At 37.9% G+C, this 27,264-nt stretch overlaps 2 protein-coding genes across 4 annotated transcripts in view; both read left to right on the forward strand.

Moving 5' to 3' along the window:
* The first annotated feature begins 827 nt into the window (after window positions 1–827).
* On the forward strand, window positions 828–1,985 carry LOC137255490 (uncharacterized). The gene has a single exon (XM_067792925.1). The coding sequence runs from the start codon at window positions 828–830 to the stop codon at window positions 1,983–1,985; it is 1,158 nt and encodes a 385-aa protein (XP_067649026.1).
* Window positions 1,986–8,740: 6,755 nt separating this feature from the next.
* The window catches only part of LOC137255794 (transmembrane protein 98-like), a 28,793-nt gene continuing 10,269 nt past the window's right edge, over window positions 8,741–27,264 (forward strand). Inside the window, exons 1-7 of one of the 3 annotated variants that reach the window (XM_067793334.1) lie at window positions 8,954–9,078; window positions 16,469–16,536; window positions 17,451–17,620; window positions 19,108–19,239; window positions 19,817–20,026; window positions 20,969–21,089; window positions 23,713–23,749. In XM_067793334.1, the coding sequence (XP_067649435.1) occupies window positions 17,484–17,620; window positions 19,108–19,239; window positions 19,817–20,026; window positions 20,969–21,089; window positions 23,713–23,749 (637 nt within the window). In that variant the 5' untranslated portion in view covers window positions 8,954–9,078; window positions 16,469–16,536; window positions 17,451–17,483. Of the gene's footprint in view, window positions 8,825–8,953; window positions 9,079–16,468; window positions 16,537–17,450; window positions 17,621–19,107; window positions 19,240–19,816; window positions 20,027–20,968; window positions 21,090–23,712; window positions 23,750–27,264 lie in introns of those variants that run through there. The other 2 variants (XM_067793333.1, XM_067793331.1) reach the window with 2 other exon arrangements.

Raw genomic sequence — 27,264 nt, forward strand, 5'->3', positions numbered from 1 at the left:
CCCCGCCGTGATATTGTTGGATAACATAACATACTAACTCACTGAAGCGAGAGGAACAGCCATCGGTTTTATCCTCTTGGAAGGGGAGGTAAGCCGATATGTCAGTGAAGCGTCCGTACAATACCCATTTCTGCATTTGCAGCATGCGTTCAGATCGCCTGCAGATCCACAATTGCATAATCCACAATGAAATTGAATCAAAAACCCTAACTTTTATACTTTGAATCAAAAACCCTAACTTTTATACTCTTAATTAGAACCAGCGGAGGAAATATGATCACGGGACATATTTCGAAAATAATTTAATTGTGGTAGCTAGACGACGTCTGTTTAGTTCATGATCAATCAAGCGATGAGGGACCGGTCATACGTTGTGAGCCCCTATACGGTGTCCTCCCAATACGACTACTCTCCAACTGGACTACTTCCCAACTCGACTACTGTTGAAATACTCATTTCAATTAGGCACCCTTTATAATAATGGACTCATTCCACTGACTTAGTTAAGTAAAGAACATAACATTTAAAAAAAAATAATTAAATAACCAGGAAACAGGACGGATTGATAATCCTCACTTGTTTGATCAGCTATTTGTTTATACAAACATTAGTTTTATCTGATTGCATCTTTAAAGTTGTGTTTGTGATGATCCTTAAAAGAACTGATCAAAGTATTCTTGTATAAACAAACAAACAAACAAGCTTCAATGCAAAACAAAGGAGTAGTAGCAAGAGGTAGTAGAGAGTTAAATGTCTCAACGTCTCAGTTTTTCAAAACTTAACTAACTTAAGATTGGAATGGAAATTTCATGTTATAACTATGGCGAATGTTCAGAGAGTTTGTGATATCACAGAGAGGAGCCCGGCAGGTTATACATCAGAGCTATAGATACAAGCTGAACCGCACTGGAGATACTGCAGTCTACTGGAGATGTGCTCAGACTGGATGCAAAGGAAACATCTCTACAGTTGGCGAATTCATTCGTACTGTTACAGGAGCACACAACCACCAACCAGAAGATGAGACATCAATGAAGTTGATCAGCAACCTCTGGGCTAACACCAAAGACGGTCGCCGATTCCTGGCAGTTAACAGTGGCAGAGAAGACAAGATTCTTGTATTTGCGACGGATGAAACACTTGAGATGGCCCAACAAGCGAACATTCTGTATATGGATGGCACTTTCTATTCTTGTCCAGGACTGTGGCACCAGCTGTATGTCATCCACTCCATGGCCGGCGGCAAGATGTTTCCCCTCATGTTTTGCCTCTTACCAGACCGTCGCCGAGAGACTTACACTCGCTTGTTCCAGCAACTGAAAGAAGTTACCCAGGACAAAGTAGGAAGACCCCTCAGCCCAGACGTCATCCAGGTAGACTTCGAGTATCCTGCGCACCAGGCTATTCACGCAGAGTTTCCTACCACCGCAGTCCGAGGTTGTTATTTCCACTACTCCCAGTGTGTCTGGAGAAAGGTGCAGGACTTGGAACTTGTACGTGCCTATAAGGACAACCCTGAAGTTGGACGTTTGGTTCGCCGTGCTGCTGCACTGGCACTGTTGCCTGCAGGGAATGTCCAAGATGTGTGGGTGGACTGCATGAATGACGGCCCTATTGGTCATGCCAAGTGCGAGCAGTTTAAAGACTACAACTGGGTGGACTTCGGTGCTAGATTCCCCATTGCTGTCTGGAACCACAACAACACTGAAGGGCCGAGAACAAACAACCACCTAGAGGGTAGGCACCATCACCTGAACCAAACTGTGCAGCGCTGTCATCCCAACATCTTCAGTTTCATCTCCACCATCAAGTCCTTGGAAAGACTGCTTGCTCAGATGATGCATGGTGCCAACCCACCACCCAGGAAGAGGAAGTATGTTCAACTGGACACTCGTCTGCAGAACCTGAAGACCCAGCTGCAGAACAACCAGAAGACACCCTTGGAGTTCGTGGACGCTGCAGGAAGATTGCTGAAATTAGACTGAACACTGTGCACATGATATACCTGTACCTAGCAACATTCAGTGATGACTATTTTGGCTATGCGACAAATTAAATGCGCTATGTGATAAATGTGTGATAAATGTGTAATGTGTTGTATGTAAAATAAACATGAGATTACACGTGTGTTTATATTTTTGTTGAAAATGAACTGATCCAAGAGTCGCATGATAGGGGTGACAGGTAGTAATTAGAAATCAGTCGTCCATTAAGTTTGTGTATTTAATGAGTAGTCCAGTTGGAGAGTAGTCGTAATGGGAGGGAACCCCCTATACAACATTGATGGTTAGTGGGTGTGATGATTTTTATGAACTTGCATGCACAATGTGAATGACCCGTTCACAGAAAACATGACTATTTGGAATGGTCAGTTATTATGTCTCCGTGATGACTAGTGACTACCTATTAATTGCAGTTATGACATACATTACATAACATGACAATTAACAATGGTTACGTTTATACAATTTTACGATGTTTGCAAAGGGAGGAGAAACTTGCAGGTTCGTTAGGTCCTTTATCAAGCTCTTCAGAAGAAAACCTCTTCCACTGCACTACACTAGCCTGATATATATTAACTTTTATATTGACGTTGTATAAGCAACAAAGATTCAGTATTTACTGGCGCAAGTTTTTAAACCATATGTGCCAGCATAGTCTCTCTTTCGTGCCGCTTAATGCTTTAAAGGACCACTAAACTCAATTTTTTGGTACTCTTTTTATCACTGCATATGAAAGACCTTTGGTTAGTCATAAACGAAACACCATTTTAAAAAAAAAAACAACCTTGTGGTTAATTAATACCAAGCGCTTAAAAGTTGCTAAAAAGCCGTCTGCTTCTCTCTCGCCCGCAAACGAAACCGCAGACAGGTTACGTAACTCTGTCACCAGAGCCCTACAGTGACGTCATAGAAGGAACGATTTCCGGTTAAATGTAAAGAAATTGTGTAGGAATATCGTCATTTTGCTGATTTCTCGACGTCAACAAAGACATGCCGAATTGTTGTGTTGCCGTCAATTGTTCCTTGGGGTCGGGTGATGGTGTCACTGTGCACAGATTTCCACCAGACTCTGTAGTTTGTGCTTAAATTGGTTGTTAGTGAGTGCGAAGTGAGCTTTGTGGAAGCCCGTGGTATATACTAAATCGGATGGTTAGCCCCCTACCACGCTTTCAGGATAGACAATGGAGTTCAAGTTTCATCGAGTTAATAAAATCAAGACTGCTTACTACACATTGTTGACCAAAAGGATTTTGCATGGATATAACGCTTCTTCCTTGGAAACGAGTGACAATATTATCATAAGTAATATATTGACCCCTTATATTGACCGATTCCAAGAGTGAAGCTGTTATGTTATAAGCAGTGTCATGTAAAATCCTAATGTCTATCAATAAAATACATAATGTCCTGCCAGTAGGAAGTAATTTTGATTTTGTAAGTCGGTGAAAACAAGCTTAAATAGCATTCATCCTCAGACAGGGCGCCGCCATTTTTGAAAATCCTGAAGTCACGGGCTAAAGTCCGTTAGAATTATTGAAATTATGATTTGTTTTCATCAAGTTAGAAAATCAAAACTACTTTTTACTGGTAGTTAAATATGCATTTGAATCATGGCCAAAAGGATTTTGCCTGACACAACTTCTAACATAAGGACTTCTTCCAAGGAAGCAAGGTGGGGGATCGAAGTGACCTTTACATTGCAAGGAATGTTATATTGACCTCCACCTCACTTACAAGAGTGATATTGTTATGTTATAAGCAATGTCATGCAAAATCCTATTGAGCATCAATAAAATACATATTTTACTACTAGTTGAAAGTAATTGTCCTTTTGTAAGTCGGTGAAAACAAACTTAAATAGCATTCATCCCAAGACAGATCGCCGCCATTTTTGAAAATCCTGAAGTCAAATCCATTTGAATTAATGAGATTATGTATGGTTGGTTCTCATCACGTTAGAAAATCAAAACTACATAAATATGTATTTGAATCATTACCAAAAGGAGTTTGCATCACACAACCTGTAACATAACCTAAGCGAGGTCAGGGTCGAAGTGAAAATACTGCGCGATAAATGTCTTCACTTGCTAAATTTACTTGGTTTGTAACGTTCACTCACCAGTATGTAGACACTTGTCAATATACGTCTTTATACTTGGTCTCATAATCCTAATTACTTTATAATCATACTTGTATGCATTTTGAAACTTAATAAAAAGAAACGATCTGCAAATGTATAACAGGAATGTAAGTTGTAGACATTTCATAGTTTGCCTATATGAATCATAATTCGCACCCACGCCCTAGTGTATGTCGTCTGCATCATTACACTTAACGACGAAAACAATGATTCTGTTGAAAGCTACGACAACGTATTAAAAACAAAAATGCAAATATTAAAATTAAAGTTATAGGAGCAATGTGAGGCTATTACCTTGTTCGAGGAATGTATCCATCAATATCCACAAAAACAAGTCATACATAATTCATCTGAAGATTTCCCAAGTGATGTGTCTTTTAACAGTCTAGTATACGAAAACGTGATGTATCGTTTCAGGTTTTTCACATTGCTGTATAGTTTCATTGTTTGCCCAAGATAGCACACGTGGCAACTAATTGCATAATGTGCGTCATTCTTTTTAAAAAGTTATTTAGTTAGCCAACAATGAGCAATCAATCTATTGGCGGTTGATCCTTTGAAAGAAGGGTGTTGTTTTACATAGACACAGACACGACAGAGTGTATTCAGTATAGATTAGTAAATGCACATACATAAACACTACTTTTCGACAAATCCCCCATTTAAATCCCCATAAAACTAATTAATCAATCAGCGTGTTATCGGTTAATCCTTTGATCGATCCAGACAAAAGAAATGCCAAATGGGGGCCTTTGTCGGGTAATCTAAGTGGCGTTACCACTAATTATACCTGTTATAAATTCATTGACTGAGCATCAAGTGAATGATGACAAATAACGTGTAGGTTTATACCACCTAACACGGATTACAACCTAGCGACACCTAGTGATTTTGACAGAATCGTCCATGAAAACAAGGGTTGTAACTCGAAAACTAGGCAAAGTAGGAGACAAAACTAAATGATAGTAGATTGTGAGAACATATAGCTTTCATTTTTCTCAGCAGCTTTCGCGATTTCAGGTTTGTACAAACCTGTAAACGAAATAGTTTAACCCCTGAAATGTAGATGAATACTGCGCAGACCCTCATTTCTATACCTACTATTACGTCACGGAGACGCGTCGCTCTGATTGGTTGAAATTTCGTTTGCGGCTGAGAATTGTGCGTTGTTGACAAAAAGGTCGATTTAAGGTAATTAAAGATCGAAATGAGCAGTTTTAATGACGGGGTTTCATTTATAACGATGTCAGCAAGTGATTTTGCATTTGTACCCTATTAGAATATATGTGACCTTTAAGTGTGTGTCATCGTGTTACCTCCAAAATATATAAACATATACTGTCTGGTTTAATGCATACAAAAGCATCAGGACACTATATACTGTGACTGCTTTCTCCAAGTCCTATGAAATTTGTCTTCAGTAGCCCAGTGTTGTGCCGTTTCCATCCTTCCTCGCTCATTTTGTCTATTTTTCAGGTAAACAATTCAATCAAAAACAGAGTTGGTATGATGTTTTGATTGTGATCAGCGTATAATTAAGTATTTTATCTTATATTGCAACTGATCGGTCCTCTTTTGAGTCAAATGGACTATTGTGGTTGATAATATGAGTGACAATGGTGATGCCATGACATACATTCAAACAGCTACAGGCAACATATTGACCGCCATTTTACGTAACTTCAAACTATCAGCGTCGTCGCCAACTGTAAAATGCACCCCAGCGCGTCAAGTCTGACCGAATCACTTCAAACAGGCCTGTATTCAACAAAAACCCCCTAAATGATTCTAATTTCATATAAAGGAGGCTTATAAACACACCCAACCTTGGGGGCATAGCATACACCAAGACGCTAGAGGACGCCTCGAGCACGTTTCATTGGTGGATAAAACTAGCCTGTGTTCAGTTGCACAAACACAATACATGCATACTGTCAGGTGCAAATTACAGGTGTCGGGCACGCCCTGCCTCTGGGATTCTGTGAATGAACATTGAATACGTGAAATAGGTATTTGGACGCCAAACTGAGAGGTTGTAGAATGTGTATAATCACTTAACTGACGGTCAATAAAAGGAGCTATGAGGTTAGTGAGTTTGTGCTAAACGCCGCGTTTAAAATCAATAACCCTGTTATATTATGGTTGACAGTTTGTAGTGAGAGGAAAGCCCAAGGTGATGGTTATTTTTTATTCCACAGGTAGACAGCGGGGTAGCCTAGTGGTCAAAGCGTTCGAATACGGAAGACCCGGGTTGGATTTCCCACATGGGTACCATTAGTGAAACACATCTCTGACGCCGCACATATTCAATCACCTGATTATCTGGTTGCTGAACTGAACTTTATTTACACTCTTTATTTACACTGTAAGAGGTACAGGGTTACATACAATGTATTACTTAAATACAGTTGTAAAACATAAAATGGTATACATATCGCTTGATTTCGGACATAAGCCGTATATACATTCATTTAATCAGCAAATAAACAATTTTACACTCGTGTGTTATCGGTTATCTTTTGTGGTGGCATTGCTTATAATGAGACATTATTATTTTGCAGAATATTGCTAATTTCCTGATTGTTCCTAGTTTGTTTGAGCGAAATAGCTGGTTCATTGTGTACATGTTTGGGCTGCTACAGAAATAGTTGTTAGTATATTTATTTTCTTTCTTGGGTCAAAGTAGAGCACATAAACAAAAAGTGAAACTCATCTCCATTATCGTTGGTATTACAGAGAGTACATAATCTTTCATTCCTGGGAGTTTTAATCCATCGTCCGGTTTCAGTTGGAAGGAACTGGTTTGAGGTTCTGAAATTAAGTAAAGCCCTCCGATTATTATCATGTAATAAATTCAGATAGGCTTCATATTTGAATTCAGGGTTTTTAAGGATATTATACATAGCGCCTCTTGAAGAATTTTCTGTGTTTGAAATCCAGGTCTGTAGATTGATGTCCTTAAGTCTGTTTACTACAAGTGCTTTAAGATGTTTTTTTATTTGGACATGCATGTGTAGCCAAAATTTAGCTCATTCCAATTTGGTCAAAATTGTCCTTAATACAGACAATCCATTTATAGCTGGATATATTACGGGTTGTATCATTATACAGTAATTTATAGACATGGAGGGAGAATTTAGATGCCTTTCCTGAAACGAGTGTTCCCCAAAAGAGAAGCATTCGCGATTTAATTTCAATTTCCATTGCAGCAGTTGTATTGCAGATTCTGTACAGGCCCGGTCATGTAAATCCAATGTCGCCGACAGCGGCGTAAAACATCAGTTCTGTGAGTGTGCGTGTGAAGTTTAACTTACGAAGCACATGGAAATGTGTCAGACGAGACATGATACGAATCGGTTTAGTATTTGTGACAGGGTAGCTTGGTGATGGTCACAGACATTTTAATACTGCAGCAACACCATACTCGCCGTGCTAGCTGGTTAACTATTTTTTTAAAAAAAATTCATTACCTAATATGCTCTCAAAGGAGGCACGCTTTATGTCGACTGTCTAAATATACCTGTGGGCGTTTCACGTCAGAGACTTACTGGAAAGCTTGAATATGACATGCATCTATATTTTGGTCTACTACTGAGTAGCGCTTAAACTCTGAATATATTAAGATTTGGCAGCAACAAATAAACCCATTTAAATTGAAAAGGAGCCCAAGTGAGGTGGGAGATTCAGGCTTGTGGAAATCTCGACTTGCTTCATTTAGGGCTAAAGTTTAGCATTGCAGGGAGAGCTAGGCTGTAGGCGAAATAATATGGTTCAGGGCTGTGAGACAGACTTTCATGTCCGTACAGGAGTCAATACAGACAGCGCCCCTTAGGCTGACTGTATGATTTGCTGTGTTTTCAGTTCAACGTAAAATAATGTTTTTCTCAGTTTTCCCCGCCACTGTGGACATTTATGCCTATAGTTTTTAATAAGACAAACTACTCTTACCCTTTAAGGGCAGTGGGGAATAGCCATGTGGTTAAAGAGTTCGATCATCACGCCGACGACCTGGGTTCGAATCCCCCACGTGGGTACAAAGTGTGAAGGCCATTTCTGGTGTTCTCGCCGTGATATTGCTGGAACACTGTTGAAATTTAAGTGGCGAAACACTAAACTCACTCACACTCACTCACACGCTCAAGAAAAAATGGTCAACTTGATATTTTATTCACTTTCATCCCTTCAAAATTCGATCTACATAATGAATCAATCTCTGGACTATACTCAGTTGGGCGAAAAAGATAAAGCATTTCATTAAATATGGCTCACATTTCGTGACAAATGGTTTGGGTTGGGTTTTTTTCGGCGCGTCCGCTCTCATTCTGGTTTACACAGGATTTGAGAAACACATTAAAAATTACGGACATCCTTAACACACTTCGTACTGCATTAATTTGCAATGACTTTGCAAGATTTGTAAGCGAGATAGGTGTTACGCTCCCCATTGTCCTCACGATGGATCGCATTTGTTGACGGTGTCAAAATGACATGGGATACGTAAACGAGCCCTGAAAATTTCCACCCTACACGAGTTACTCCCCGTCTGTATACACACATTTTATGAAGTGCTTGCTACTTAATTACTCAGGTTGGTGACGGGAGCCTCAACGACAAAACGAAGTGACTCACAAGACCCTTTCAAGTCACGTGATCAAAGTTGTGGGCTTGCAAAAAGAGAAAAGTAAGTTAAATTTTATATACATGCGACCTATATAACCTTTATCCAACTTGTGTAACTTTTTAAAACCTTTCGCCTTAATCGTTCAAAAAATTGTGAAAACTTTTCAGACAGTTCGAGAGTAGGCGATGACCGCCATCTTAGTCGATGAGAGAGGTGGAAAAGTTTGTTTGCATTTGTTGATAACGTTCAACAGGTGGTAGAACCTCTAATCACGCTTTGATTTACGCACTGCTGCAAATTGTTTACCCTCCCAGGTGAGTTATCTACATTAGACGTCATAAGATTGTGATATATTGCTATTAATTTCCTACTTCTTCAGGGGTTTGTTTACAAAACGATTCCGGACACCGTGGGCTTGCAGATCATGATTTATTGTTACACAAACTCACACATTGTTATACATCTCAGACTTTATAGTCGATACTGACGTTAAGACTGGTTGCATAACACATTTATTGCAGGTGTCTTGTGATATGACCAAGTAACCCAAACTGATAGTGTTGTCATCTGGTCAAAATGTACTACAGAGTAAACAGAATGAGACGCTCCTATGCAAACATAGTAGGTGGGATGTACTACCGTATTACATTTACAGCTGTGAAAGGTTAACAGCTGTGCCCAAGCTATCAAATACTTACTCCACAGCGTTTGACACCATTTGTGATAGGGATAGTGGGTTTTCAGAGTAGTTAAGCATTCGCTTATCATAAGTTTGACATAAGACCTGGGTTCGTTTCCCCACATGCGTACAATATGTGATGACTATTTCTGCTGTCCTCTGCTGGAATATTAGGCTAAAATCAATCACTCAGCATTCATGACATATGTCACATGGTTTATGTTTCAATTACAGTCATGTGGAGGATCAAACTCGCTTGGCCAGCTTCAAGCTGAGTTTGATTAGAGTGAGTCCAATTAGCCAGCACCCATTCCACAGAAACGTGTGCTTAGTTTGTGATCATTTACCAAGTGCCAACACACTATTGTTTATTGTTTCACACAGAAACAGTAGTCATTTTCTCAGCAAAACTCAAAACTTGATAAAATCGTATGGCTTATCCAAAACCATGGAGGAAAATATGTTTTTCGGTCACCAGTTGTGTTTCATGGACCATCGGTTCATGTCCGCAAGTCATCGTCATTCTTTTGAAGGAGACATGTGAATGTCCAGGATAGAATAGGTTTTCAGCAACCCATGCTTGCCATAAAAAGGTGACTATGCTTGTCATAAGAGGCAATTAACGGGATTGTCAGGTCAGACTTTTTGGCTTGGTTGACACGTCATCAGTTCCCATTTGCACAGATCGATGCTCATGCTGTTGATCACTGGATTGTCTGTCCAGACTATAGTTACACATCACCACCATGTATCTGGAATATTGCTGAGTGCTCTGTAAAACTAAACTCACACACTCACTACTTTGAAGGATGATCAACTCAACTTTCACCCATTCAGCGAATTTTTCAGTTTCTTAAAGAATTTGGGAAGGTGATGGACAAACACTTGACGCAGATCTCCAAAGTGGGAATAACTATATAAGGTATGAACCTATATATGGTCATACATGGTTTTGCACACACCATCTGGCGAGGTCGCTATTTCAGTGTTCGCATTAACTCAGAAACCTACATTTTTCACACACAAAAAAATAATAAAAACATGCAAAAAATATTTTGTGGGCATGGTTTGGATGCATCAATTCTGATCTACTTATTTTTAAAAAGACACCTCAAAACAGCAACATATTAAGAAAAACTAAAAAAAATCATGAAATGATTCAGGATTGTGAATGCAAATTTTACACACATAGGATGTGGACTACGTGTTTATATTTTTATTTCTGCATGCACTCTTACAAAACCTGCAGCGAATGCTGTATTGAAAGTATTTATAAACCTTGGGAATTCCAAGTTTCTGTAACATAATAGCCATGTCAAGAAGGATGATGTTACACTTAGTGCGCAGACAAGAGAAACAGGAAAAAAACACGGAAAAAGAGTAACAGATTTTGCTAGGAAAGAAGCAACAGGCTAAAAAGAGACACTTTTTCAGTTGTGACTTTATGAAGGGGGGTTGTGCAGAGACAGTCGGTGAAATTGCTCAGTTGAGGTTTGTTTTTGCAGATGAATAGTTTACTTGACAAAGTTCCTTATATACTATCAAGTAAGCTGAGTTGGTGAGAAGTTTCTTTAGTAAACAGGCAACAACAACAATAAAAAAAGATGATCAAAGTAACACTTTTTACATAACTGAAATAAGACAATCAAACAGGGCTCCTGATAAGGGCTGTATTGGCACATGTGCAAAAAAGTAGCAGATGAACACCACAGCAATGGTGTATGTTTTTAGAATTAATTATAGATGTATCTATCTGAGAAAGTTTTGCTTTATTGTGTATTGTCCTGTTTACACGAGTAGCAATATTATAGTGCACATATGAAATGAAACACAAGACTACTTACATGCCATTAAATTCCATTCAGTACTCTAAGTGTACTCTAACTTTTCCCAGTACTCTTATATTAAAAAAATAGGGCATACATACTCCTCAAGTCGAAAAATTATCTGGAGCCCCGATCAAGGCTCATCCGAATCTTGACTAAGTATTTATATAAAAACTGTTACTTTTTTCCAGTTACCTTTTTGCCTGATTCTTTTCTTCCTGTTACTTTTTTTCCTACATTTGTTATACTTCAGTATCAATAGAAATGTAACTACCCAGAACACAAGATGCTTTATATGCAAAGCATACAGGTAGAACATGTCGTGCATGAAGTGTAGATTTATTTGCTTGAAACATGCATGATTTTGAGTTAACACGAACACTGTCCAAGTTCCAACATACACAAATTGCCAAAATTTGTTTTTAGGCAATTGACTAGTCTGTCTCTCACAGTCACATTTCATTTCCATGAAGTTCTGCTATTCTCAATATCATATTATTGTGATCTCTGTCTTCTGCTGTCACCTCGGTGAGAACAGCTTGTACTCCTTTGTACAGTCTGTATATTATCAAATTGAGACCAGACAGTCAAGTGATCGACAGCATGAGAATGAGTCTATGCAACTGGAATACGATGAATTGATGTTGTTAACCAAGTCACAGAGTCTGACCACCCAATCCCTCTTACAACAAGCATACTTTACTCAAGACCAATTCTCATCAAACTGGATCTCATAGTCTGGTTCGATGATATGGTTGGTGTGGTACCCTACTGCCTGGGCTTGCACTCATGATATTGATCTCTGGGTTGCTGTAGAGCTTCATTATTTGTGGGCTATTGTCATGTGGAGAAATGTTTTTGGTATGGTGTGAAACAATGAACTGGTCAAACTCAATGGTATTTGGAATGAATCCCAAACCAAACATTGCAACTAACCCTTGCAGCTGTTTTCAGTATTTGGCCAACATAAAATATTATATTATGTCAATAGTTAGAAATCACCTAAAATTTAGATGTATTTTCATACCTACAAATAGCTGAGGTTAGGTGATTTGGTAGGTTTGATATGCATGTGTTATTGTTAAGTGATACTGTTATATACATATTTCTAAAAGTAGCTATCACAACTGATTATATTACATGTATAACACATGATACTGTTTCCAAATGAGATCATTGACCAACCCCTATTCGACAGTGTTAGAAATATGCATTTGCACCTGATTAGGGCAGGCAGAGAATATGGAAAATGCATTAAGAATGCATGGTATATAAGTCAATTGTGAGAAGCCAGGTTTTGTCAATAGTCAGGCGAGAAAACACTGATAATAGATAATTAACTTAGTTGACAGGTCTTTGACGCTGGTATAACATTATTGTGAGCATCTCAAATGTTCTATTTATGTAAGCCATTTTCATTGGTATCTTTCACCAACTGTTGCAGGTGGGATTCCCCTCTATACAGGTCATGACATTAACTGTGCACTTACCTCCACTGAGCATAGGCTGTGTGTGTACCAGGCCGTGAAGGAACAATACTTCCTTGAACTTTCCCTGCTGTCTGTGTTTAGACTTTTACCTATCAAAGATGTTATCAAAGGCCAAAGTAGACTAACAACTAGTCTCTGAATTGAACATATTTTACAGAAAGTAAAACTTGTAGTAAAAAATATAAGATATAATGAAAAGGAGCTTTGAGACTTCTTTCCTTTTCAGATTCCCTGAAGCTGTGGAAATGTAGACTTGCCATGTTTTCTAGACTTGCACAGACTTTCTTGGATAGGTTTGTGTCAAGGTCTGTATGACCATGATGACAGACTAAGGCCAAAGTTGTGTTTGTATTTTGGATACAAATGCTGTTGAAAAGACAAAGACAAAAGAGATATTTTTTTCTTGAATAGAATTCCCATTTTAGTTGGACCTGAACAGGCCAAAAATCATGATAATCAGCTACAGTTCTGCAGCAGATATCACTAATACTACCTGAATCAGATGGGCGTTTGGATAGCCTGGTGGTTAAAGCGTTCGATTATCACGCTGAAGACCCAGTTTTGATTCCCCACATGGGCACAGTTGGAAATCCCATTTTTGGTGTAGAGCTATTCTTTCCCAAATTTTTTCTGCCAAGGCCACAAGGTTTACAATTCAGTGTAATTCCCAGAATCAAGATGCTGAGATTAATATTTCATTTGGGTTACATATCTACCAGCTTGAAAAATGACGTTTACATCATAATACCTTTATCATATTTTTAGCATTGTTTAGTAATACAACCATCTCTTGTATGAAGATAAAAATTTGAATAAGTGAAATAACCCCAGACTATCTTTATTTCTAGTTTTTCTGATCCCACCCAAAAAACAATTTTGTAATTGTTTTTTGCCCCATTGGTGCCAGTTTCTTTAATAATGTCTTTCAAATACAAAGTTTGGCGTTGACAATTTCCCATGTGTTGTTATAATTTGGTGAAAAGAGTTATTGATCGTGTTTAATAGGACCAGGATTTCTTGTTTTGTTCAGTATTTTTCCATTGTAAATATAACAGTGCATTTAGGAAAATGAGAGCATCATTATCAGGAATCTAAAAACAAAGCCAATTTGGGATGAAATATCTTTCCCCAATTTGTATGCCAGAGGCACGTAGTTAAGCATGTTAAAAGGTGTTAAAACCAGAGCTCCCTGCTTTTAATTGGTTCCAACTTGGGAGGCCTGAACTGAATGTATTCATGGCAGGGTGACATACACTTCCTTGAACACACAGTGACACAACAAAGTGTTGCCAAGGTTACCGTATTTTCTTGTGTGTAGTTTGTGTGTTGTTTAGCACCTCAGTCAAAATCATTATAGTTATATTACAGCAATTCGCAAGTAACTGAGTCTGGACTTTATGATCCAGTGATTAACATCACTAGTAAATTGAGTAGCTATCTACACAATTGGGGTATGATGAAGTGTCAACCAAGTCCACCTGATCCCGTTGGTCACCTCTTGCGGACAAGCATGGTTTGCTAAAGACCAATTCTAAGCGGGATCTTCACAGGTTGTGGATATTGAGACAAGAATTACACTAAGCATTGTGATATAAATATGTCCATATTGTGCAGTGTTGGATTGTGTACAGTGACTGTTCATGTGTAAAACACCACCGAGTGGAAGGGGTGAACATGATGCACCTCATAATGAGTTTTGATGGTTCTCTTTTTCTGATCACAAATACACTGCCCTGACTACGTAACCTGTTCGTAACACTGGATAAGTAATAGCTAGACATGGAAGTGTATAATAGAAACAAACATTTAAAACATAATTTGTTTGATTGCAAAAGTATTTGTTGTTTATCTGGACTTACGTTTGAAAATCTATTTTATCGATTTTAGTCAGAATTTTTTTCAATATTGTTCCTGTTATTATAGGGTAATTGTTTGTGAAGTTATCAACATTTGGTGCCTAGCCTTGTCATCAAGATCAACTGTGATAAGGCAGCCAATTTTGCTACACAAATACTAACAAAGCATGACCCCATGATGGCACTGAAAACTCTCCCAAGATGATTCCAAATAGACACTGTTTTTTCATAACAAGTTAATAGTGCATGGCGGAAAGCTTGTCTCCTAACACCATCCATTTGATCATGTGTTGCATTGGAGCTTGCACTAACAAACATTTCAAATGAAATTGAAATTGATTTTAAATATTATTTAATAAATTTTCCACTATAATGTTTAAGAATAAACAGCAGAAAATGATTTAAGTCCCACACTTTCAAGTTTTTTGAATGAGTTCACACAAAAAGTAATCTGTTGGCGCATTATAAAGACTATTGAGCATAAACCGTGCTGAATGGGAGCGAGAGAAAGCATATTGACTGTTTGCTTTATCCAAGCTAAAACAAATATGCCTGGATTAGGCTTTATGTGACACTCGCTCAGACCTGCGATTGTTGGCCAGTGTTTGCTTCTATAATTAGCCAGAGGAATGTCATGTTCCTGATGGCCGTGGTGACGGGCCGATGGTCAGCATCATGAGATGCAGAGTAGGTGCACTTTAAGTGTAATCGTGTAGCTTTAATACTGAGTATCACGTGGTTGGGAATGCTGATGTATCAGCCCTGTATTAAAGGTACATGTGTAAATATTGTGATGGTATGCTTTTAAGAGCAATCTGTAAATGGTGTTTGGTTTACCTCCTTTGAGGAGGAATTATGTTGGTAGATTTTTGTTGGTGTCATATTTGTGTTCATGGACGTAATGTTAAAGGATGTGTTGGTTTGAATTAACATTGGGATGATCATCTACTTATGACGATCTAAACAGACAGGTTTCTTGAGAATATCAGAAGTACATCCTTTTTACAAGTCTTGTGCCTACAGATGCTTGGTAGGAGGAAGAGTAGTAGTAGTAGTGGTGGTGGTGGTGGTGGTGGTAGTAGTAGTAGTAGTAGTAGTAGTAGTAGTAGTAGTAGTAGTGGTGGTAGTAGTAGTAGTAGTGGTGGTGGTAGTAGTGGTGGTGGTGGTGGTGGTGGTAGTAGTAGTAGTAGTAGTAGTAGTAGTAGTAGTAGTAGTGTCATGATGCTATTGCAAAGTTGAAAGATGATTTGTACTCAGAAGTGGACACTTCCAGTGTCCCTTTTCTTCAGTAATGATGTGATCCCTACCAAAGGTAACAATCCCTTTGTCATTTTTTGATATCCAAATCTTAAGGTTTGCCTGGGATTACAATTCCAGCCCATCCTAACTACACATCTCTTAGCACCAACTTATCTGCATCATGGATATGAAAAGGTTATCAGGCCCTGACTTCTCAAAACAGACTGAAGTTTTTACTCAAATCTCAAACTGAGTTTGACAATTTAAAATGGCTAAAATTGTATTTTAAGTCCTAACAACTTAAGAATTCTATTCACCAAATCAAACTGTCTACTATGTTTCAGTTTATAATTGATTTGAGTTGATTCTGGAAAATGCATTTTCTCAGATTTGAGTATTACCTCTTAAGTCATATAACTCAAGACTTAAGTTTGCTTCAAGAAATCGGTGCCAGGTCACAATAAGTGATCATAGTCCTATGGGTCAGACCAAAATATCTGAACCTATACCATCTACATGGACTCAATTTACAAGGATCTGTATAATACAGTTACCATGCCATTAGTAATATTTATACATCAGGATACGTGGGACATGTTTTTTTTTTTTTTCAGGCCGCTCTGGACTTGGAAGATGCGATTGTGAGCAGATGCTCCCGGACAGAATGAAGACGTATAATTAGGTGAGACAAGCACCTTGTTTACCCTGTGTTAGCAGGATGTGATGTGTTTATGTTGACACCAAGGGACAAGGGCAGGGAGGGGTAAACCAGGCAGCTCATGGAGGACATTCTTGGGGAAATGCAGTCTTACACTAACTGAAAGGTCACCTTCCCTAGGATATAGTGCCAGTTACAGTCCACTGAAAAGTCATTTTCCCCAGGTAATAGTGCCAGTTACAGTCCACTGAAAAGTCATTTTCTCCAGGTTATAATGCCAGTTACAGTCCACTGCAAAGTCATTTTCCCCAGGTTATAACGCCAGTTACAGTCCACGGAAAAGTTATTTTCCCCAGGTTATAATGCCAGTTACAGTCTATTAAGTCACTTTCTACAAGTTATAATGCCAGTTACAGTCCACTGCAAAGTCATTTTCCCCAGGTTATAATGCCAGTTACAGGCCACTGCAAAGTCATTTTTCCCAGGTTATAATGCCAGTTACAGTCCATTGAGTCATTTTCCCCAGGTTATAATGCCAGTGACAGGCCGCTGAAAAGTCATTTTTCTCAGGTTATAATGCCAGTTACAGTCCATTTGATTTCATTTGAAACCGATGAATCTCTCAGTAATACAAACTCTAATAATTGTAACAAATCCAAATTTTGCAGTTGGATGAAATCAACAGACCAACTCTGGTGGTGTGTCTCATAATTTTGGACATGAATAGAAAAGTTATAACAAGTGATCATTAATTTGTTGTCACTTTTCGCTATTTCTTATGAGGGGCACCACTTGCTGGTAGAACAGACAGGTAATCAACAAGCATGTGCATTGAAATTTCTATTTTACATGTACAACAAATTACGACTTGATAGCTGATTTTGTGGGAAATATATCCGAATATATTTGAAACTCAGTTAACCCCATGTGTTTTCCAGACTTTCCAGATCAACCCTTCCTGTGGTAGCAACATGGAGATTGTGGTTGTGGTGGCTATCAGTATTCTTGCCACGATATTTCTTGCCTCTCTCGCAGCGCTAGTATTTGTGTGCCGGCAGAGATATTGTCGTAAGGTGGACCTCATCACAGCACAGCACAAGGACACGAGGTAAGATGCCATATGTTATCACATTATCAGAATTATGTTAAGAGATTTTTTTATACAATTTACAGTGTTACCAATACGATAAATCATTCCCTTTATATCGCTCGCATATAATTATGCAAATGAAGTCTTCAAGCTTTGTATGACTCCCAAATGCTATATGACGTTTCAGTGACAGGTGGCCACATTTTTATTCAATTTAGCATTGTTCAGATGATGTCAGGGATAACTGAAAGAGTTTTGGGGATGTTCTGACTGTATGTGGGGTGTATTTAATATACATTTGAGCTGTATTCAAACTTCAGTCAAAATATTCCAATACATCTCCCACCTGAAATCAAGCAGAAATTGAGATACATTCTGACTGAATCGAGGCGCATTTTTGATTTGGCTCGTCTTTTCTATACTCCCTCAGTTATGTTCAGAATTATTAGATTGCAGTTAGAATGCAGTAAGAATTCATAGAATGTAGTTTGAATGCACCTCAAATGCTCTTAGGTATTTTTCCACTTTGAATGTACCTCAAAAGTTTTGAACATGTTCAAAACATTCAAGCATGTTACAAGAATGGACCCGCATATTTGGAATGCATCCAGAATCCAGTAAGAACTTTTAGAATTTAGTTTGAATTTTCAAGAATCCCAGAAATTTTCATGCTAATAACATGCTGGGTCATTCTTCCTCATGTGTGAAGGGGGTATAACATTGTCACTTACACCTTACTTTTGATAAATTCCTCCTATAAAGTGCCCTTTGCTTTTTTTTTCAATGTGTAAACTTGTGCATCTAGTACCAACCACATGCTTTTCTGAGGCATATTCACTTTGAGCCAGAGGGTGATGTGACTGTATAATTTGACGTTCACTACAACTGCCTGGGCACTTTACGTTACCTCTGCAATGCTTGCAAACGGCAATATGCCCATCTGCTTTTCGGTTAGATCTCAAGTTGAGTTCAGAATTCTTCCATATATCGGCTTCAGCCTTTCATTTGGCACAAATTTGTAGTCAGTTTTAGCCATTTTGTAAATAACAAATTGTAACAACATGTTTTGTTAAACCATTCACTCATTTACATCATCATCTGGTCATCATCTGGATGATTGAGCTTTCACAGCTGCCAGTACTTTTTGTTTGATTATTTTCTGCTTTCAATCTACATTGGATGGACGCATTTTAAAGAGACCATATAAAACCAGTGAGAATACAAATGTTTCTAATAAATATCTTTGTGAAGAGAAAATAGCGTTTTTGTTTGAACAAATAATCGGTTTTCTGCAACCTTTGGGGGTATTAAGAAGCGCTCCGTCAGTCCACACTGATATAGACACAACAAAACATATGACATAATGATATTGATAATTTGTTCATTGAGAGTATTTTGCCATTGCTCGGGATATTGATGACTAAGTTTTCTTGTTACAATTTTTATTTAAATGTTTCGTTAAACTTTTGTTAAGCATGACAGCCCTAATATTCCTATATTGTCAGGCCTGATGTACAGCTGATCACATCCGACTCGGGTCCTCAAACAGTGACTGGAGTGGAACTGGACGATGTCCAGATAACCAACCCCAAGTTAGAGGAGATACTGAAGGACGAGCGATGGGTGGACGATGCCACGTAAGACTAGAACACTTCTTAGCTAGGGGTGAAATTGTATTGCGCAGTATTTTGCAGGTTGGGCATACAGTAATGCAGTCTTAAGATCAATCATATTTTTGGTAGTCATAAAGTCATAGTTTTGTTAATTGAAACTAACAAAGATAATATTTTTTTTGTTTCTGTGTTACAAACAGGCTTGACTACTCTTATCATTAGTCTGCACATTTATCAAATCTCCAGTGTTAGCGATAGGGTTTGTATGAGTGTGTGCAGAAATAAAATAGGAAATATTTAGTCCAAATCTTTTGCACATGAAATTTTAATTTACATTCCTGAGCAATTTTAAAATAAATTGGTTCTTTATATGTTGCTGTTTGAAGGTACTTATTCAAATTATGTAGATCTATTCAAATTATGTATTTCAGAGTCTCTGCAGCCAAAACACTCATGAAAAATATTTTGTGCATGATTTTGTTATTTTTTGCATGAAAAAAGCAGGTTTCTGCATTAACGTGAACACTGATCTCATCATAACTCTACGTCACTCAAATCACATCAGCTGTTGAAGTTTTTCTTGTTTTGGTATTATTTTCAGTGGACTAGTGCCTCACTGTATATCAATACTGAAAACTTGCCACCAGCTGACGGAGAAACTCGTCGGCATGACCATGGGTAATGCCCAGAACATTCGGACACAGGAAACACTCACCGATATTGTTGCCATCGCCAAAAGAATCAGTCCTAGAGTTGATGAGGTGGTGAAATCCATGTACCCCCCTCTAGACCCTCGGCTACTGGAGGCCAGGTGAGTAAATTGTTTTTCTGATGCTACCTACCACCACCCATCAAGACCCTCACTTAGTGGAGGCCAGATGAGTAATACCAGTGTTTCCATTATCTGGTATATACTTGACTTTGGTCGGTAGAAAGATAGAATGTCCATTAATTTCAGAAGCTGTCACCCATCATGTCCGTCTCGAAAAAGATGATGTGACATTGACTTGTTATCAAATAAAAAATAGCAGATTTGGAAAACACCAGGCTAATAATGGCAGCATTGACATATTATGAGACTCTCTACATTCCTAACTGGTTTTTGGGTGCAAGGTCTCATGCACAAATAAGAGCGTTACCACTTGACTGGTAAAATTTATAAATGTCCAGTATTTGAAATGCTAGCCAGTCAAAAAGTTCAGCTGTTAAAAATGACAGCTGTATCTCTGATAATGCTTTTAACAACCATGTAATACCACCACTTGTGCACCACCCATGAGACCCCAGTTTTCCTAGAACTGTGTTGGTCAATAAGCCATCCATGCATTAATATCAGTCACAGTAGACTTCAGCACTTTTCTCCTTTATGTTCTCATACCCCCAGTAACTGGGGTGAATTGAGATTATCTTTTTAGACCTCTAACTGTTTAACAGTTTGTTCATGACGCAATAATCTCCTGAAACAACTCACTTCAAATCAGTTATGTGTAATGTTCATAACTGCACCTAATGAATTTAGATGGTCACGCTTGCTGGCTTTGTTGACAGATGTCATTGTATCCTAATTACATAGAACGATACTCATGATGTTGATTGCTGGAAATGTCTTGTGTATTAGTATTTCCAGATTGCCTCCATGCAAAATATTTGCTATGGCATTAAACAAACAACAACAACCATCAGTGATTACAGCATCAAATTTATGCCACACTTATTTTGGATAGTAAAATGTGTTTGTGTTGAATAATTGCAGATGCACAGCCTTGGTCCTTTCTGTCAGCCATCTTGTTTTAATCACTAAAAATGCCTGCAAGATGTCAGGAGTCCTTGACTGGATTGACCAGTCTCTGGCAGATGTTGAAGATCACCTGAGGGTAGGAATCACTGACATCATGACCCACAATACTGAACCCTATATTACCATGTACCTCTTCCGATTTCAACCCTAGATATTAACATCTGGAGCAAGATCAGATTTGAACAGACATGTTCTTGGCCAAATATTTTTTTTTCGTCAGTTGAAATTTTTTATGACATATGTTGTTTGTCAGTCGTTTTTTTCTTTTTGTGTGTCAGTGTATTTACTTCAACAAGTAACATTGCATGACTGGTTTCTTGTTAAGTGGTTGCCTTTGTGCAGAGTTGCTGTTACCTCTCAGCGAGTCTCAGTATTTTCTGCAGAATGTCTGACCCTGGTGTTATAATCATGCTATTTTGGTGCTACAAAGTACAGGCATGGTAATCTTATCTGTAAATTCTTGTATCTTTGCACTGAGCAGGGTAAGAGTTTTCCCTTGTATTTGGTCACAAAATTTGTGATGTTCTGATTATCAAATCTGACCTTGATCATGTGTCACACATATATATCCTCCCTTTCATGTTTCATAAAACTGCCTTGTATCGTACACTTCCTTCTTACCCAGTCATGTTAGGGTATACATGGCTCCAAGTAGATGGATCATTTCTTGACAGAAACTTGTGAACTTTAATTTCACCTGCTACCCAGACAGCTACTTTAACTTCAGTAATTTGAGGTTATTTCAGTTTCAATCGCAGGTATTTATATTTCCAGGACATGGAGAGGTCATTCTTTCAGATTTAGATCTAGATGTAATTAATCTTCAGAAAATAAAGGGGAAGGCCTATGTGCTTGCTTGAATTTTGTTTACTCAACCATGCTTGTAGAGTTCGTACCTAATATGTCCCATTTTATACCCCTGAGAAAGTTTTCAGTCACATGATCACTTGAGGGCAGTGTGAAGAAGCTTGTGTCCATGAATTCATGAACATTCATGAGTAGAATTTGATTCATGATCATGAAGGCAGGGTCTCATTGGTTTCAAGGTCCCCCATGATCAAATTCTGAAACAATTTATTTTTTTTTTTTTTTTATTTATTCATTCGTGAGAAATTGTTTGATTTTAGAAGCTGAAGAATAATATATTTATGTCGATTTTACCATAATGACTAAACACATAAAGTATGAGGGAAGATATCTGGAGCTTTGTAGCAACAAGGCAAGATCTTGAGTATGAATTGATTAATATTAATGTGTTTACATATTTTGTTTCATATGTGTTTTATGTGGTCCTGCTCAGTTTAGGGTAATGTGTGCAAAGATGACCTTTTGGATTTTCAAGACCTTCCTGGGAATGAAATTCAAAATGACTGAATGAACAAAATGAAAGACAATCTCAAAATTAATTTTTACTGGCCTTGATGCTACGAAATCTAGAATGTGGGTCGGTGCTGTCAGAATATAACTGCTACCCATGTATGAAATGGGACTAGTTAATTAATAAGCTATTGGTTCTTGGGCACTGAAGTTAAAGAAAACAAATCTTCCTGAGAATGTATTATTTATATATTTTGTGTTATATGTAATCATGTCTTACATGTACAATGCTGAAACTCTTTAAGTTAGTTGGCAATTTCAGGTTTTCTGACTTGAGTTCTGACATCATCACAAAGTCTGTGTTCCACAGTTTGGTCTGGTCGTGGGCTGATTAGCAAAATGTTGAACATATCAGAATTTTTTTTCAAATCAGTGCCTGACAACCAATTGTTTTGTTTTAGCCTGATACCAGACCAGTGTGTGTTCTTGCTTCTCAGATACATGCCTGCTGTATTTGCAAAATTTGTTTTGGAAATTCACCCCATTAGTTAAAAATTACCTTTGTTTGTTTTTTGTGGGGTTTTTTTAATGTTTTTTTTTTGTCAAATTGTTTTTATTACCCTTATAAAAGAAACTCTGTAAAGCAAGGAAGCAGGTTGGTTTGGTATGATGGTGATGAGACCATTCCTAATGGCCAAATAAAAACAATATTGTAGATCCGATTACACCTGTTTATGATTCAGGGTTAGTGGGTAGGTAGGATTTTTCTTGTTCATTTATTTTGGAAGTAAAGTATGAAATATTTAGGAGATAAACATACTGTGTTATAATAGCTCTAAATTTTGTATTTAGAGCTATTATAATTTCGTTATATACCGCTGATTTCCCAACACAATCCGTTTATCTCCATTCTACCATAACCATGTTATTCAGATTTTAAACAAGTACATGATGTGTTTGAAAATCAGAGGTATATAACGTGATTATATACCTCTGGATGACTTTGATTAACCAATCACAATCCAGTATTTACTGAAGTCATGGTAGAATTACACATTTATTAGTGTGTAATTGTTTATTCAGTCAAGCTTGTAACATCATGTTGACTTTCTTTATCTGAATGACCAATATCTGTGAGTGCCAGGTAAAAACAGTGGTATTTGAAAGCCCTATTTATTCATGCCTCTTAAAAATGACAGGGTTGGCACCAGAATTTAAAAAATCCGGGATCAGTTGGGTAATCGGAACCACAACATGTTTTTATTTAGGCCTGTGGTGGTGACGGGATGGTGATGGGATTGTGATGATGATAGGGATGGGATGAAGTTCATACTATAGACCTTAACATGTCAGCCGCTAACATTACCCCGCTTATTTTGTAGATAATGAAAATCATGGCGAACAATGATCCTGGTGTAGGTTAGTATCACTAACATTGCTGATACCATATTTCCTCAGAATGATGCTTGGACATCAAGAGATGCCTCACCAAAACCTAAAAAATAAGTCAGAAGAAAGTGTAGAAAAAGTATTACCGTATTAACTGCTGAAATTTAGAAAGTACACATTGAAAGGTTTGGAATGGGTCTTTCTCAATTGATGTATCATGTTCTAGCATCATCAATTAGATGAAATATGGTGTGCTTATGCCAAGATGAATTTCTCACATTTACCTAGTGCTTTGTGTTTATGATATATTATTGTTTGCCGTCTGTCCTCTATGACTGCTTTGTATTTAATATGCTATTTTTCACCTGCCAGTAATTTGTACTTGCTATGACGGAAGTTCCATACGGGCTGGGAGGCATTCCTTGTTATTTTGTTTTTGTTCATACAGCTTCATTGTAAATTGTGTGTGTGTGTGGTGTGTTGGGTTTTTTTTTCTCCTTGTAAAGTTGGAAAAGCATTCACATGTCACATCAAAGATTCTAGTTCACGTCCTCACAGGGGTACAATCTGTGAAGCCTGTTTCTGGTGTTCCTGCTATGATACTTCAGGAATATGGCCAACAGCAGCCATACTCAATAACCACAGTGAAGGAGAGTTATGCCCCTTTGTTTCTGACACACCTTCGGGTCTCCATCTTAGCCCTGGTCATGCTAGAAGCTTGTGTTTGTGGGTTCAAATAATGTTGTTTCCAGGTTTGTCTGCACTGTACTTGGAGCTTCACCTAAGTTGTAAACATCTGATCCCACATTAATCCCACATTAAGCTGATATACCATGGTCATCTTGACGCAACAAGAGTACTGTACAAAGTAGCCTCAAACACAACTCACTCACTACCTCTTTTAGGGCATAGGGGTAGCCTTGTGGTTAAAGCATTTCCTCGTCATGCCGAATATCTGGTTTCAATTACGTACACGGCACAGTATGTGAAGCCCATTTCTGGTGTTTGCTTCAGTGACAATGCTGGAATGTTGCTTTAAGGCTACATGAAACCATAGTCACTCACTCACACGGTCACACACTCACTCACTCGGGATGTAAGGGTAGCCTAGTAGTCATGCCTAAGACCCCTGTTCAATTTTCCCCACAGGCACAGTATGAGATGACCATGTTATCCGCCATGATATTGCTGGAATAAAAGCTGTGCAAAACCATACTCACTCACTCACTCACTCACTCAAACAAGGATTGCTGAAGACCAATTCTTCTTCTTTGACCTACCTTTGTCATTCTGTAAATATTATTCATGGAGTGGAGTAGATCCGAGAAGAATGACATTTTATTCTCCAGCTTGTATTTGCCTGCTCCTTCATTACAGGCTTGTTACCATGGTTATCTAGCCAGCACACCTAGCTTGTTATTACGCTCAGAGTTTCAAAAGCAGTATTAAGGGCACTTTATCCATCATCACAAGGATTGACTAGATATTTGAAATTTACTCAAAGCAAATTTTGTAAAGTTGAACAAACAATGGTATCTGACCTTCTGTAAATATGTATTTCTTTTTCACACTGGTTGTCGATGTTAATTATAATCTTGTAGAGTGAGTGAGTATGTTTTAAGGCTGCAATGTCACAGCTGGGATTTCTAGAAGTAGGATTTTCACATGGTACCCATTTGGAGAATAAAACCCTTGTCTGTGAACCCTTTAACCTCTAGGTTACCATACCATCCCAGTCTTGTAGAATTAACACCTATCATGCAAAGAAGTGCACTGGGGCCTGGAATAGTCATGGCTGGATTTTTGTAACAAGCCCACAAAATAATGATGATAATGATGATACAGTTTTGCATGTTGCCCCTAGTGACCTCTTTGTCAGTTTAAATGAAAGGCTGGTTCACCAGGAACGCTTACTTCCTTGTTGCATGGTATTGAGGTCATCACGACCATTATATTGCTGTTTTTCACATCACAAAGAAAACAGACACAGACTTTAGTCATTTTGTTTGTGTGTTGATGGGTTCCACAACTGAAGTGAAAATTTAAGAAATTATTTAGAAGCATCTTTTAATTCCATTGAATATGCTGTATTTTGCAACAGCATATTGCAATGAAGTCTTGAAACACCTACCAGGTACTCGTAAACCTAAGTATTTTATATCATATCACCTGATCATCTAAGGACGTTTCTTTATTCTTGCATTAGAAGACTTGTAAATTCTTGTGCTTGAAGGTTTAGGAGTTCAGTGAGTACATTTCTCACCTCAGTGGTTGCTGTGAACACAAAGAAAATTTAGAAAGAAGTTCAGTACTCAAATTATTTGTTGTCAGATATCCAGCATACAAGAACAAATATTTTTTCAGGTGTTTTTTTTTTTCATCTTTTGAATAAAAAAATGAAAATCATTATGGGCATCATTATTCCCTTTTAAGTATGCCTTTTTCTCAAAATAGTCTATTCACAAGAAACTTGTTTTGTAAATTGAAGTTTCAGTAAGCGTTCCTTGAAAAAATTACCTGCTTACTCATTCTGAAGTTACTCAGAGAGGAGTAAATATGGAGTGTATGATGTACATAGTTTGTATGCCTATGAGTACTTTATTTCTGAAATACTATTCTCCAAAGATTTTTTATGTTTGAAACCTTTCAGCACATAGATGTCAAGGTCATGCTGGATCATGCAGGCTTATTAAATTACCAAAGATCACATTCTGACATTGGACTCATGTCATTAGGTACATTACTTAGACCTGATACAGCGAGGGTCACTTGCTGACTTGGAACTTTGAATTTATATTCTGTCCAGTCATGACCAAAGAAATAATACCGACAAGCTCAAATTTCTTTGGCTCTAGCAAGTGACCAGGTCATGAATTATGTTAGCCAAGAGCCCCAATACAGTCTTACAGTTTTGACCATAGGACTGCATCGCAGCTTTTGGCAAGAATTTCATGAACTCTTGTTTTCATTTTCAAGAAAATAATCATTCATGTTGGCATTTCTGAATGAACAGTGACGGTTTTTCAGTGGGCACATAATGGAAATAGAGTTGAACATGGTAATAGCACAAAATGAAATAGTTGAAGTTATATTCGAGGAAACCAGCTCTGATGCCAAGGTTGTGATCACGTAGCTTCTACTCAAAGAATCAGCGTGCCATTTGGGGAAAGTTAACCTTCAGTAACATCTTGGCAATGCCACATAACATCAGAATGCTTTCTAGGACATCTACAACTTCTGTAGGATTTGTTCTAGGTCATTAGTAATGCCGTCTAAATGTTTCAGCAAAAATCAGAAAAGACATATGTGACTTTTACACGAGGTCAAGGTTAGAGAAAAGGTCATTTTCATTGTGTTTCAGTTTTGACTAAATTGCCCTTTTTGTTTAAATGAATTTGTGCTGCATTGTACTTGTTATAGATAGAAGGGTTGAATCTATCTATGTACTTGTTATAAATGATGACCCTTTGTACACTTAATGCATCAGAATATACACTTGGTGATTTACAAGTTGAAAAGAATAATAATTATTGATGTGAAGCTAC

Source organism: Haliotis asinina, chromosome 11, assembly GCF_037392515.1.
Source record: "Haliotis asinina isolate JCU_RB_2024 chromosome 11, JCU_Hal_asi_v2, whole genome shotgun sequence".
Classification (NCBI taxonomy): Eukaryota; Metazoa; Mollusca; class Gastropoda; order Lepetellida; family Haliotidae; genus Haliotis; species Haliotis asinina.